The sequence below is a fragment of the Callospermophilus lateralis genome, chromosome 14, assembly GCF_048772815.1.
Source record: "Callospermophilus lateralis isolate mCalLat2 chromosome 14, mCalLat2.hap1, whole genome shotgun sequence".
In the NCBI taxonomy this organism is placed as follows: Eukaryota; Metazoa; Chordata; class Mammalia; order Rodentia; family Sciuridae; genus Callospermophilus; species Callospermophilus lateralis.
Window position 1 is genome coordinate 63,283,118 of NC_135318.1, and position 15,044 is coordinate 63,298,161.

The 15,044-nt window shown below is 36.6% G+C and overlaps 1 protein-coding gene across 1 annotated transcript; it reads left to right on the plus strand.

Moving 5' to 3' along the window:
- Positions 1-254: 254 nt before the first annotated feature.
- Positions 255-10,253, plus strand: Mrpl19 (mitochondrial ribosomal protein L19). Its single transcript, XM_076833950.2, has 6 exons — positions 255-363; positions 526-643; positions 3,590-3,708; positions 3,919-4,053; positions 9,366-9,547; positions 9,676-10,253. The coding sequence occupies exons 1-6, from the start codon at positions 261-263 to the stop codon at positions 9,895-9,897; spliced, it is 879 nt and encodes a 292-aa protein (XP_076690065.2). The 5' UTR covers positions 255-260; the 3' UTR covers positions 9,898-10,253.
- The last annotated feature ends 4,791 nt before the right edge of the window (positions 10,254-15,044 follow it).

A 15,044-nucleotide genomic window follows, 5' to 3' on the forward strand; every position in this document is an offset into this window, starting at 1 on the left:
TCTCAGCCCCTCAAATTTCCTAACAAGACTTAAAATTTACATTTTTTGCTGGATCTCTCCCAGTTGCCCAGTCCAAACTGAAATTTAGTTCCTTAAAAGGGTAATGCTGTCTGTAATCTCAGGGACTTTGGCCAAGCTGTTTCTCAGGAGGAAGTGGCGAAAGAGAAGCTCTTGCATATTTTGTCCCATAACACCCACCATCTGGCCGCTTTCATCGCATTGCTTTCTGGGAGTCGTAGTTTCTACCTGAGTGAGCCAACATGGCCGCCTCCACCTTAGGGGGTTGTGGGGCTGCCAAGGCCTTGGCCCAGAGCTTCCGAGCCGCCAGGGCGCTGTTCCCTGCACCTGCCTCTGTGGCCTGCGGTAAGTGGATCGGGGCTTTAGTGCTGGGACCCGCGAGGGCCATGCTGGAGAGAGGTGTGCAGGAGCGACTTGGTTGTTGGTCTGCAGGTTGGAAAAGATTGCCAGGCTCTGCCTGTCTCTGGCTGCGCGGAGAGTCCTGATCTCTCTTGTTCACTTCTGCAGGGGTCCGCGCGGGGCCCGGCCGGCAGCAGAGCACTGGGCCTACCAAGCCCGGCGAGTTCCGGCCGCCACCGAAACCGGTCATCGTGGATAAGCGCCGACCCCCGGAGCAGGACAGGAGGTGAGGCCGTGCTGGGCGGGAGGCGGACTGGCTCGGAGGTCTGGCTGGCCAGCGCGGCCCGGCACCCCTCTGCCCGTGCGCGTGTGGAGGCCGCCGGCTCCGTTTTCCTGGAGGGCGCCCAGCTCAGTTCTGCCCTCACCGCTTGTCTCCAAGCTAGCATCGAACTTCTTTGCAGTTTTAGTAAGTCAGAACTTCAAGTAGGAATTCCCCAGACTTGAAGCTCTTTTTACTGTACCAAAGTTTTCCTCTGAGGCACATCTTGTTTACACCTGTTTGTATCGGAGTTGGTCTTTTCTTCCCCAAATCCTTCACCATATGTAGAAATCTGTTGGCCAAAAACTTTGCTCTTCAAGCAGTCTTAAGTAAAATTCTCGGTCACTTAAATGAATATTGGTAACTAGGCAGTACGTGCAAATTTAAGTAAGATTTATAGGAAGTGTTCCTGTAGAGCCATGTGAAATTTTTTAAAAGCAAATTTTAGGAGGAAAAACAGTGTGATTAGAGGCTTTCTGGAAGGGCTGTAGGTTGTTGATTAGATTTGAATTTTCTTTAAAAAAAAAAACATTTAAAATATTCTGTAGTTCTAAACTGAAATAAACTTGGATTTAGGGAACTTAGCAACTCAAAAAAAGATATTCTTTAACTTTTTTTTTTCTTTTGAAGGTGGAAAAGGTATTTCTTAGTGGCCAGCTCTTAATAAAATTCATTTAAGGAATGTAAACTGTATACTCTGGAAACAATTTGGTGAAATGTAGTAAATTTGAAGTTGTGTATAACTTTCCACCAAGAAGGCTCAACTTAAAGGTACTCTAACACATATGTACAAGAATGAACATGACATTATTGTAATAAACTAAAAATGAGAGGTGGCCAAGATATCCATCAGAGGTGAATAGGCAAATATAATCATACATTGAAATATTGCACAGTAGTGAAAAAATGAATGAATGAGAGCAAACAAGATAATTTCACAAACATGATTTATGTAAAAAGCAACCTTTAGAATAATTGATATAGTATAATAACATTTTATGAGTTTAAAACCAAGCTAAACAGTATTATATATTGCCCAGACATACATGCATATGTGAAGGGGACATGCTCCACTTTCACCAAGCAATCAAACCTACCGCAGTTGTGGCAAGATTTCATATTATTATAATGTGCCTCTTTATATGACAGAGTAAGACACTGCCGTCATCTCCTGTAATATTCTTACCAAAAATGCTTAACCTTAGTCTAGGCATGTGGAAAAAAATAAATCCAGGGTCCAGTGATGGCCTTGACTTTTCTCACTCTATCTTTTTTTAAAAAACATTTAAGGCCCCTCCCCCCCTCCAATGCTGGGGGTTTAATCTAGGGCCTTGCAAATGCTAGGCAAGGACTCTACTAATGGAGCTGCATCTTCACTCTGGCCTTGGCTTTTCAAAAGAGTCAATGTTAATAGAAATACAAAGCTGGGGAATAGTACCAGGTTGAGACTAACAGCCGCATAAAATGTGTAAAGCTTGATTATATTTTGAATTGCGCAACAAACATATAAAAGATCTTTCCATGATAATTAAATACAATTTGAGTATGAACTATATATTAGAATACATTATTGAATTAATACTAATTTTCTTAGGTGTCATAAAGGTATTGTGATAATGTGGAGTAAGTCCTAGACCTTAATTATTGAGAATAATATGCCTTGCTATTAGATATTTTCAAATGTTTAGGAAAAATATGCACATATAAAGAAATATAGCAATTTAAGCAGTTGGTAAAGGTGCATGGTTATGGTTATATCATGCCAACTCTGGTTGGTTTGAGAATTTTCAGTTGGAAATTGAAGAAAAGAAAAATTTATGGGACTGATAACCAAATTTACAATAGTAGAGTAGGAAGGATGCACAGGAGCTTCAACTACATTGCTAATTTATTTATTAAGATGGGTGAATATTAATTTTAATGTCATTTATGCTTTTTCTGTATGTGAAATATTTCATAACAAGTTTGAAATCAGTTAAGAAAATAGGAAGATTATTTTTAAAGTCAGTTTGTAATTGGTGTTTTATATGTTTATACCTTTTCAACATAATTTATTGTTACAACTCAATGTGAAGGAGGCCTGTGGTTATTATCATAGGTTTTGGAGACTTACAGACATATTTACATTTAAATCTTGACTTGATAAATTTATAATTAATATAATAATGGATCAGTTACTTATTCAAGCTTCAGTTTCTTCACCTTTAAAAAAGAATTGATAATACTAAACCTATCTAGTCTCTAAAAAGATTAATTTATGCTGCTGTGTCAGTCAACTTTCTGTTGCTGTGACAGAGTACCCAAGATAATCAATTTAAAGAAGGAAATATTTTATTTAAGCTCATGGTTTCAGAAGTTTCAGTCCATTGTTGCTTGGATGAGTCCTTGTTGCTTTTACCTGTAGCATAGTACATCATGGAATGAGTGTGTGGCAAAAGAAACTGCTCATTTCATAGTGGTTGGAAAGCACAAAGAGAGAGAGTTCAGGGCCAGGGTCTAAAACAATCCTTAGAGACTTGTCCCCACTGTCCTAACTTCCTTCTTCTGGGCCCCAACTCCTGATGGATCCACTATCTCCTGATGGTGCCAACCAAACCTTTAACATATAAGCCTTTGGGGTTATATTTAAGATCCAAACTATATCAGCTACTTAGATGTTTCATAAAGCTTTTAAACAAAATTCTGGGTGAGTACTCAGGAATTGTTAGCTGTTTCCAGGAGCATTAACAATAATTTTAGATACCACAGTTTTAGAAATAAAATTGCCTTCCTAATATAGGAAGTGAAAAATAACATGTCAATACCATATTCTTCCATTTCTTTTTAAAGCAACAGGTTTTGTTTTTTTTTTTTTTTTTTTTTTTAGTGGCCTAAGTGCTTTTAATTCATTTTGTTCTTTGTATTTTTTAACAGGTTCTTGAGTCCTGAATTCATTCCTCCAAGGGGAAGAACAAATCCTCTGAAATTTCAAGTAGAAAGAAGAGATATGTTAGAAAGGAGAAAAGTACTCCACATTCCAGAGTTCTATGTTGGTCAGTAAGAGCTGGATGCCTTTATTCTTAGTAGTTGGAAGGTTAGTTTTCCCTATTGCAAAGAACACTATTCTTTACATATCAGGGTTTTGCCCCGAGGAGGCACTTATTCCTAATATTTTATTAAAAAGTTTAGGAAGGTCAATTACCTAGAAATGTTATTTGTTTCTGCATCTCATATACAAGTTCACTTCTCTTTTGAATTGGTAGGAAGCATACTTCGTGTTACTACAGCTGACCCATATGCCAGTGGAAAAATCAGCCAGTTTCTGGGTATTTGCATCCATAGATCAGGAAAAGGACTTGGAGCTACCTTTATTCTTAGGAATACTATTGAAGGACAAGGTAAGCTTAATTTTATTATTTTAATTGTCTAGAAAATGTTATCTAAGGATTCCTTTTTGATTTTTGCTTCCTGGAACAAGACATCTGAAACTTAAAAGTGAATTGGTGGGGGACGAGGGACACCTCTGAGGAAAAGTAAGGACCTTCTGGCCTTAGAATGGATCCAGAATTGTGAGTTGTGGTTACAGCTTACATACACTTGGTGGTCTGCTTATTCTTGATGCTTCCTTTATTATAGGGACAACAGCCATTAGAAGTGTACTCACTATAGCAACAGGGGAGGAAACAAGTGACTATAAAGCATTGGTGATATTCCTTTTAGGAGTAAATAACCTATGAGAACATTAAGACAGACATAACAATGTTCTATGAATTACTTGCTCCTAAAATGAATCTTCCCATTTTGCTTTATATTATGACAGAAAACAGTCACCACAATTATACTGTTTTATAAACCTTGGAGGCATTTAAAGCAGGCAAAATTGTGTTTGTATGCTATGTCTAATAAGGTAGATGAATATGTAAAATTCTAGGAAGATTATGAATTTAAATGGCAGGACATGTAAAGTTTTTGTAGTTAAAAGTTGTATGCCTCATGGTTTCCAGTGGTGAAGTATTATTTTCAGAGAAGCTGATAATATGAAAGTAGTTGCTGTCTTGTTTATTCTGTAATGACAGGTGGGGTTGATACATAGGAATTCAGTAGGACTTGATCGATTACAGATTCTGGTATCTCCCATCAAGTCATGTACTTGAAGTCTTTTTTTTTTTTTTCTGGTACTGGGGATTGAATCCAGGAGTACTTTACCACTGAGCTACATCACCAGCTGTTTTTGGCTTTTATTTTGAGACAATCTCACTAAGTTGCTTAGGGCCTTGCTAAGGTGCTGAGGCTGTCCTCAAACTTGCAATTGATTCTTCTATCTCAGCCTCCTGGTGTTCACCCATCATGCCTAGTTTGAAGTCTTGAAATAGAAATGAATATAACTGTGAGTCAACAGATGTGTTTTATTTTTCTTCTTGAAGACTAAAATGTTAATAGTTTCTTCCTCACAGTGTTCTAGTCAATCAGCTATTGAGATATTGTACATGAAATACTGGACATAGAACACTCAAAAAACATTAGCTCCTTCTTGCCATTCTCTATAGTATGTTTGACTATTGTAACCAGCCTTGACCTTCCCCATCTGTGCTCCCTGCTAAAGTGGTTCCTTCTAGCCTAGTATCTTTATATATCATCCCCATAATTCCCATAATGGTTATCCCCATGACTGATCCTTTTTACTTTTTAGTTCTAGATGTGCACATGCAAGTGCCTCTGTAGTGTCTCCATCTGAATGTCTTATGTGCATAAATCAATTTGAATACAGATTTTTGTTTGTTAGAGTGTTCTTCTTGTAGTCTTTTCTATTTCTATAAATGCTACTACTGCCCATCTGTTTACTCAAATAATTTACTTTCTTTTACATATTCAGTCAGTAAGTTTTCTTGGTTCAGTCTCCAAAATATACATCCTAATTTTGTCTCTTTCTTCCTCTTCATTGCAAACACAATTATTCATGTCACCATCATTTCCTGCCTGCAGTTGTGCAGTCTGTAGTTTACACTCCTGGTTATCTTAACTTGTTTGTGCTGCTATAACAAAATGCCCAGACTGTGTAATTTACAAAGAACAGAAATTTATTTCTCACAGATGTGGAGGCTGAGAAATCCAAGATTAGAGCACTGGCAGGTTCTGTGAGGCAGGGCCCCAATCCCTGGCTTCCAAGATGGTACCTTGTTGATTTACATGTGGACTGGACAAATGTTGTGTCTTCACCTGGTAGTGAAGGAGTAAAAAGGGCCTAAGCTAGTTCCCTCCAGCCTTTTTATAAGGTACTATTACAAAAGGCCCCACTTCTTTTTTTTTATTTTTTTATTTATTTTTTTTATTGTTGGTTGTTCAAAACATTACATAGTTCTTGATATATCATATTTCACACTTTGATTCAAGTGGGTTATGAACTCCCATTTTTACCCCGTATACAGATTGCAGAATCACATCAGTTACACTTCCATTGATTTATATATTACCATACTAGTGTCTGTTGTATTCTGCTGCCTTTCCTATCCTCTACTATCCCCCCTCCCCTCCCCTCCCCTCCCCTCCCCTCTTCTCTCTCTACCCCCTCTACTGCAGTTCATATCTCCCCCTTGTATTATTTTTCCCTTTCCCCTCGCTTCCTCTTATACGTAATTTTGTATAACCCTGAGGGTCTCCTTCCATTTCCATGCAATTTCCCTTCTCCCTCTCTTTCCCTCCCACCTCTCATCCCTGTTTAATGTTAATCTTCTTCTCATGCTCTTCGTCCCTACTCTGTTCTTAGTTACTCTCCTTATATCAAAGAAGACATTTGGCATTTGTTTTTTAGGGATTGGCTGGCTTCACTTAGCATAATCTGCTCTAATGCCATCCATTTCCCTGCAAATTCTATGATTTTGTCATTTTTTAATGCAGAGTAATACTCCATTGTGTATAAATGCCACATTTTTTTTATCCATTCGTCTATTGAAGGGCATCTAGGTTGGTTCCACAGTCTTGCTATTGTGAATTGTGCTGCTATGAACATGGATGTAGCAGTGTCCCTGTAGCATGCTCTTTTTAGGTCTTTAGGGAATAGACCGAGAAGGGGAATAGCTGGGTCAAATGGTGGTTCCATTCCCAGCTTTCCAAGAAATCTCCATACTGCTTTCCAGATTGGCTGCACCAATTTGCAGTCCCACCAACAATGAACAAGTGTACCCTTTTCCCCACATCCTCGCCAGCACTTGTTGTTGTTTGACTTCATAATGGCTGCCAATCTTACTGGAGTGAGATGGTATCTTAGGGTGGTTTTGATTTGGATTTCTCTGACTGCTAGAGATGGTGAGCATTTTTTCATGTACTTGTTGATTGATTGTATGTCCTCCTCTGAGAAGTGTCTGTTCAGGTCCTTGGCCCATTTGTTGATTGGGTTATTTGTTATCTTGTTGTCTAATTTTTTGAGTTCTTTGTATACTCTGGATATTAGGGCTCTATCTGAAGTGTGAGGAGTAAAGATTTGTTCCCAGGATGTAGGCTCCCTATTTACCTCTCTTATTGTTTCTTTTGCTGAGAAAAAACTTTTTAGTTTGAGTAAGTCCCATTCGTTTATTCTTATTAACTCTTGGGCTATGGGCGTCCTATTAAGGAATTTGGAGCCTGACCCCACAATATGTAGATCGGAGCCAACTTTTTCTTCTATCAGGTGCAGGGTCTCTGATTTGATATCTAGCTCCTTGATCCATTTTGAGTTAACTTTTGTGCATGGCGAGAGAAAGGGATTCAGTTTCATTTTGTTGCATATGGATTTCCAGTTTTCCCAGCACCATTTGTTGAAGATGCTATCCTTCCTCCATTGCATGCTTTTAGCCCCTTTATCAAATATAAGATAGTTGTAGTTTTGTGGATTGGTTTCTGTGTCCTCTATTCTGTACCATTGGTCCACCCGCCTGTTTTGGTACCAGTACCATGCTGTTTTTGTTACTATTGCTCTGTAGTATAGTTTGAAGTCTGTTATCGCTATACCGCCTGATTCACACTTCCTGCTTAGCATTGTTTTTGCTATTCTGGGTCTTTTATTTTTCCATATGAATTTCATGATTGCTTTCTCTATTTCTATAAGAAATAAGGCCCCACTTCTTAATACCATTCTAATAAAGATTTTCAACAACAATTTTGGAGGGGACATTCAAACCACAAAACTTTGCATACCAAGTTATTTGCTCCAGCCAAATGGGCCCTTCCCTGTTTTTTTCCAACATGACACGTTTTTAAAACCCCAGGGCTTTTGTATTTTGTTCTTTTTCCCTGGAGCATTTTTAGACCTATATAGCATCAGTTTACATGTCATCTTCTCAGATAGGTTTTCCCTGATTGTTGTTCCTTGATTGTTGTCCCTTCTAGTGTCATCACCCTATCTTGTCTTCACTATATGAAATTACCTTGTTGGCTTGTTTCTTTGTTGTTCATCATTCACTAGCATGTAAACTTCATGAGAGAAGAAGGATTTTACCTGTTTTGATTTGCTATAGGCACAGTTTCTAGATACTGACTGGAACAGAAATGGTGTACGGTAAATATTGGATTGAATCCTGATACTAATGTTGATTGTATATAGTAGGATTATATTTCTCTTGGGATTGTTTCATAAAATATCAGCGTTTGTTAATACAGATGGCATAATTAAATTATTACTGGGGTATCTTGACATACTCAAAGCTGTTCCTAGCTTGCTTCATGTAGAGAACCAATGTGTTAAAAATGTAGGCTATTTGTATAAACATAGCTTACCTTTTTTGGATTCAGTGCTTGTTTTTGGTTTTACAAAGTATCTTGTATTTTCTACATAATATAGTAAAATGTAGACCAATTGCAATGCCATCAATAAAATGTGTAAATTTTCTGATTTTTTTAAAAAAAGGCCCATCCTTAAAAGAGGTTTCAATTAAACCAAACTTAAAATAACATTTACTCTTTACGATCATTAATCTTATGACTCTTAATATTGATGATTAATTTTTAATCAGGTAATTGGAAATGAACAAAAATATGACAGAGATTGCATTTACTCAAGACATTCTGTAAATTAATGCATGTTATAAGAATTGAACAGATACGTGACAACATTTATAGAAGATATTTTTCTTTAGACTTTATTATTCTCATTCAGGTTTTCTTTTTCTTTGTTCTTTCTACCTTACTTTTTATTTAAATGGATTTTAACTTGTTTCTATTTTTTTCAGTACTCTTCATTTTTTTTTTTTTTTGGTATTAGGAATTGAACCCAGGGGCAGGCACTTAACCACCAAGCCACATACATACCTAGCCTGCTTTTTAATATTTAATTTTATTTTTTTAATTGTCAACAGTCCTTTATTTTATTTATTTATATGTGGTGCTAAGAATAGAACCCAGTGCCTCACACATGCTAAGCAGGCACTCTGCCACTGAGTCACAATCCCAGCACTTTTTATTTTGAGACAGGGTCTCACTAAGTTATTTAGGGCCTCCCTGAGTTGCTGAGGGTGGCCTTGAATTTGTGATCCTCTTGCCCCAGCCTCCTGTGTCACTGGGATTATAGGCATGTGCCCCCATGCCCAGCCTCAATACTCCTTCATCTTAAAAATTACAAATTTATGTCATATTTTGTACATGCAAAACCTTGTGTTGGTTCCTTATGAAATAGCTTTTACTGTAGTGTGCAGCATTTGCAGGAATTCTGATTTGGATTCTGAAAATGTTTTCTTTTTAGGTGTTGAGATTTGCTTTGAACTATATAATCCTCGAATCCATGAGATCCAAGTGATCAAATTAGAGAAACGGCTGGATGATAGTTTGCTTTACTTAAGAGACGCCCTTCCTGAATACAGCACTTTTGATATGAATATGAAGCCAGTAACACTAGAGTCTAGCAAAGAAATTCCTGTTAATATGGTATGTGTCGTTCATTTGGAACTGAAAGTACCCATAAAATAAGAAAGAATCATCTTAATGAAAACTTTACAAGAATTTTTATTTATGTATCAGCCTAATTCTTCTTCTTCTTTTAAAATTTTGCTTAGCTCAAAGTAAAAATGAAGCCTAAGCCTTGGTCCAAACGCTGGGAACGTCCATCTTTTAATATTAAAGGAATCAGATTTGATCTTTGTTTAACTGAAGAACAGATGAAAGAAGCTCAGAAGTGGAGTCAACCATGGCTTGAGTTTGATATGATGAGGGAATATGACACTTCAAAAATTGAAGCTGCAATATGGGAAGAAATTGAAGCATCAAAAACGTCCTGATTCTGAGAAATCATTTGTTTACTTGCTAAAGATGTATTGGTTGCCAGAGGATTTATTTTAAATCCAATTTAATTTAATTTATGAGAGAGAGTTACTAAGCATTTTTTAGTACATTAAAAATAAAACTTGCACATCAGTTTAGTACTCTAAGAGGAGAAATGTATATGCCAAATGGCCCTATGTTCCTTTCTTAACTGGAAACAAAGCTACAGTGGAAGTCAGAGCAGTACCAGAATGCTCTTTATGGAGCATGGAAGGGCAAGGGGAGTGGGTGGGATTTTTTTTTAATTGTGAAGCAAATCATTAATATGATACTGTATGATTTAAAGAATAATAAAATGAACATTATGTACTCACTGTTGAGTTAAGAAATAGAACATTGAGTGATGCCTATGAAAGTAAAGACAGGACATTTACTAAGATCTAAGAAACCTGTTTGAAGTTGTCCCTCCTTTACTCAGGTGCACACACCATCCTGACTTTGTTAATTATTCCTTTATATTTCTTTGAGTTTATTGCCTACATATATATTTCTAAACAAAATAGTTTTGAAAAACCTATTAACAAGTATAAAAGATAGTATTGCCATTATTACATAATTAAGGTTTCAAGAAGAACATGACATTCTTTGGGTCAGTCTGGCTTCAGCTTCCCTGAGAGTTTACAAAAGCTACTCTGAGGAAGTTCATGGCTAAGGTTATAACTGAGTTCTGCTAACCAGAAGACTTACCTTAGGACGTCTGGCAGGGTTTCAGTGTCGACTGGGTGACTGATGTCTCACAGAAATATGGGCAGAAGGAGCAAATAGCATTTTCTGATTATCAGAGCTATGATGAATCAAGCTCCAGCTTTTAGGAGTAGGTCAAAACAATACTTATGTGGGGTGATAAAAATATCTACTTGTATGTGAAGTGAACATGGGGTGGAAAACTTTACCATGGGTATTATATATGGTGAAGACTAGCCTGTATATGATTGAGCACAGTTTTAACCCGGGTCTTGAAGGCGTCCTGCACCTGTCAGTTGAATCATGCTCAGACAGACCTGCTCTCTAGTGCCTAGCTCTATTGGGCCTTTGGTGTGTTGAGCTGTTTTTGTCTACTAACTCATTTTGGTGGAGCACATTCTTTGGTAGGTTTTAAAGTATCTGTAGCGATAAAATTTTGAGACCTTGCATGTCTATATTTTATTGATACTTGATAGAATTTTTAGTATTTATTTATTATTGTAACACCGAGTATTAAACTCAGGGACTTTGTGCATTTTTGAGACAGGGGCTTTCTCAGTTGCACTGAGCAATTCAGTGAGACCTTGTCTCTAAATAAAATACAAAAATAGGGTTGGCGATATGGCTCAGTGGTCAAGTGGCCCTGAGTTTAATCCTCGGTTCTTTTTTTTTAAAGGGAAATCTTTCCATCTTCTAAGTTCCTTTTCAGGTTCTTTCTTTATTGATTCTGTAGTTTTTAGTTTTCATTGTAGAGGTCTTTCACTTCTTTTGTTAGATAAGTCCCAAGTATTTTATTATTTTTTTTTTTCAAGGCTATTGTGAATGGGATAGCTTCCCCAATTTCTTTTTCGGTTGAGTCATCATTGATGTATAGGAACATGATTTATGGGTGTTAATTTATCCTGCTATTTTGCTGAATTCATTTATGAGTTCTAGAAGTTTTCTGGTGGATTTTTTGGGTCTTCTAAATATAGAATCATGTCGTTGGCAAAAAGGGATAGTTTGAATTCTTTTCCTATTGGTATCCTGTTAATTTTTTTCTTTTGCCCAATTGCTCTGGCTTATCCCTAACTCTGTTTATTTATTTATTTATATTTAATTTTACTTTGAAACAAGGTCTTCCTAAGTTGCTGAGGCTGGCATTGAATTTGTGATTTACCTGTCTTAGCCTCCTGCAAATGAATTTTTTAAAGAAATATTTTTGATCCATGATTGATTGAAGCCATGGGTAGTAGAACCTGTGGATATGGAGAGCTGAGCATATCTAAATTTTAGTTTTTTAGGAATAGGCTCTTTTAAGCCCACTTGGAAAGGTATCTGTATGCTGGACACTGCAAAGCTTTTCATGTCTGTATCTTCACAACAACCTTGTGATATAGGTGAGTTTATTTTCAATGTTAGCTTTAGAGAGCTCATCCAAAATAAAACTCAGAAGTATCTTAGAACTTTTTAAAAACTATTTTTTAAAGAAGTGTCCATACTGATTACAATCAGAATCTGTGGGAAGATGAAGATGGGTATTGGTATTTTTGAAAGCTCTTCATGTGATTTGAATTGTCCTGCTAGGTTTAAGAACCACTGCACTTAACATCCTGCCTGCTATACAAATAATAGAATGGAAGTTAAATCCAAGGCTGCTCATTTTGCTCCAGTTTAACTAATTGGCCAAAATGGCCAGGGAATGTATTCAACTAAGGCAGCAGTGACCAGCTTACCCTGGTTTACCCAGGACCTTTCCAGTTTAGCACTGGAGGTCCTATGTCTTAGGAAACCCCTCAGTCATATTTTCCTGGATGGTGAGCCTACAAAGCAGTTATATATGGAATTTATCTGTAAAAACATTTTATTCTTTAAACATCCTAAATGTGTTTCTAAAAATCAAAGAGTAACAGAGAAGTGGCTCACTGTGTATTTACTGACCTGTTTTCAAGTTTGCATATTTTTTTGTCTTGCAGTTCATATCTACTGAGCTCCTCTAGTTTTTTCATCTCAGCTATTGTACTTTTTAACTAACTCCTGATTTGTTCTTTTTAAAAAACAGTTTCTCATTGTTAATACAAAGAGATGCGTGTTTATCTTTGTTCTCTATTTGATAAAATGTTGTATCTTCCTTCCAGTTGTTAACCTGACTTTCATTTAGTTCTGTGAATGTTTATAATGGTCAGTCTTTCTGATACATCTGATGTCTAGTTGCTGGGACAGGCCTTTAGGGTGCCACTTTTCTATTGGCATTTGGGTCATATTTTCCTGTTTTTTTTTCCATGCCTCTTTGTATGGCAAGTCAACGTTTAACCTCAATAAGAAACTGATCAACTGTCTTCCAAAGTAGTTACTCCATTTTTCTTTCACTTGTATATATGAGTGATCTAATGGCTTCACATGACTTTCCCAACATTATAGTAGATATGAAATGTTATATTGATATGGTTTTGATTTGTTTTTTTCCCCAGAGAACCTAAGATGCTAGAGTCTTGTATGAATTTCTAATTTTGATGAGGTGCAATTCTTTTTTTTAATTTCCTTTCATGGTAAATTCTTTCTGTGACCTAACAAGTCATTTTTACTTGCCTCCAAATCCAAAATACTCTCCTATGATTTTTTTCTAGTAGTCTGTTTCTGAGTTTTACATTTAGATCTATGGTCCATCTCCATTTTTATGGTGTGCATATGTCTCTGTGTGTGTGTGTGTGTGTGTAGATGAGATGGGGTCAAGGCTTTTTTAGATATCTAGTTGTTCAACCAATATGGGTATGCTTTCCCCATTGAATTAACTTGGCCTCTTACTGAAAAACTATAAATGTAGGTCTCTTTCCTAGACTCTTTATTCTAATCCATTGACATATTCATCTATTCTTATTATAATACCACAGTGTCTTGATTACTGTGGTTTTATAGTCTTGAAAATTAGATATTCCAAGTCTTCCAAACTGTTCAAGATTGCTTTGGGTACTTTAAGGTCTTTGCACTTTGAAAATTTAAAATCAGCTAGTCGTCTATTTCTTTGTTTCCCCTTTTCTTAGAAAAAAACAGTGAAATTTTGGTAGTTAATGCATTAAATATACAAATTAAAATTTCTAATTCATGAACATGCTCACTCCCTCTAGTTAGGCTTTTTGCAAAATGAAGTTTTAAAAAGGGTGGGAATGTAGCTCAGAGGCAGTACACTCCTGGGTTCAATCCCCAATATTACACACACAACACACACACACACACACACACATTAAAGTTTCAAATTAGATCACAAGTTTCTGTCAGATCACTAGCATGCCCTGGCTTTGATTCCTATAATGATCTTGCTAAATGTACTTTTTAATTCTGGTTGATTTTGTTAAATATTTTTTTGTCTTTTACTCCTTTTTTCTCTTCTTCCTACATGAGATTTTCTATGTAAATGGTCTATTATTTATGAACAACTACCCTAGCTTTGTCTTAACTGGCTAGAAACTCCAGAATGATGCTGAACAGAAATGCTGAACGCAGATATCTTACTGTTTAATGACTCACCATTAGGTGTTTTTCACGGATAGCCTTTACAAGACCAGGGAATTTATATTCTTAGTTTTCTGAGAGGTTTTTGTATTTTAAGCGGGTGCTGAATTTGTCAGATGCTTTTTGTAATCATTTAGATGATTGGTTCTGTTATCATCTAAATATGGTTTTTCTCCTTTACTCTGCTTATGGGTGACTTACACAGATTGGCTCTAAATTTTTTATTGTTTGGTACAGGGGATGGAACCTAGGGATGCTCTACTGCTGAACTACATCCTCAGCCTTTCTTTTCTTTAAATTTTTTTTTTAATACTTATTTTTTAATTGTAATTGTCAATACCTTTTTTGTTTTTATGTGGTGCTGAGAATCGAACCCAGGGCCTCGCACGCGCTAGGCGAGCGCTCTACCACTGAGCCACAAACCCAGCCCCCCCCACTTTTTTTTTAAATTTGAGACAGGTTCTCACTAAATTGCTCAAGCTGGCCTTGAATTGGCATCCCCTGGCCTCAGTTTCTCCAGTAGCTGGGGTCACAATGCATGGAACTCAATGTTAAGCCAAACTTGACTTACTAGAATAAATCCTTTTAGTCATGGTGTATTATCACTTTATACACATACTGTTAGAAAAAAAGTCCTTAGCAAATTAAACCTATGTTTAGAAATAATTAAAGTCCTTTATAAATGTTTAAGGACTCTATTTACTCATGATGGATATTGGGCTGATATGTTTAAGTTCTGTGTCATATGATATTTCTTAGGAGTCATCTACATATGTAAGTATCATTTTGTCAGGGGCCTAAGAAATGCAAAAATCAATTGTGTTGAGGTGGTTTTTCCATCATGATAAACATAAACATCTGTCTCATCTATAAAAATTTCACATTCTTTTTTTTTGCAGTGCTAGGGGATAAACCCAGGGTCTCACACATG

What these genes read in the sequence shown, in the direction of transcription:
- Mrpl19 (XM_076833950.2), top strand. Translation starts at nt 261, where the DNA reads ATGGCCGCCTCCACCTTAGGGGGTTGTGGGGCTGCCAAGGCCTTGGCC. An exon ending in CATTCCAGAGTTCTATGTTG is followed by an intron (nt 3,709 to 3,918) that starts GTCAGTAAGAGC and finishes TTGAATTGGTAG; the next exon opens with GAAGCATACTTCGTGTTACT. An exon ending in AAGAAATTCCTGTTAATATG is followed by an intron (nt 9,548 to 9,675) that starts GTATGTGTCGTT and finishes AATTTTGCTTAG; the next exon opens with CTCAAAGTAAAAATGAAGCC.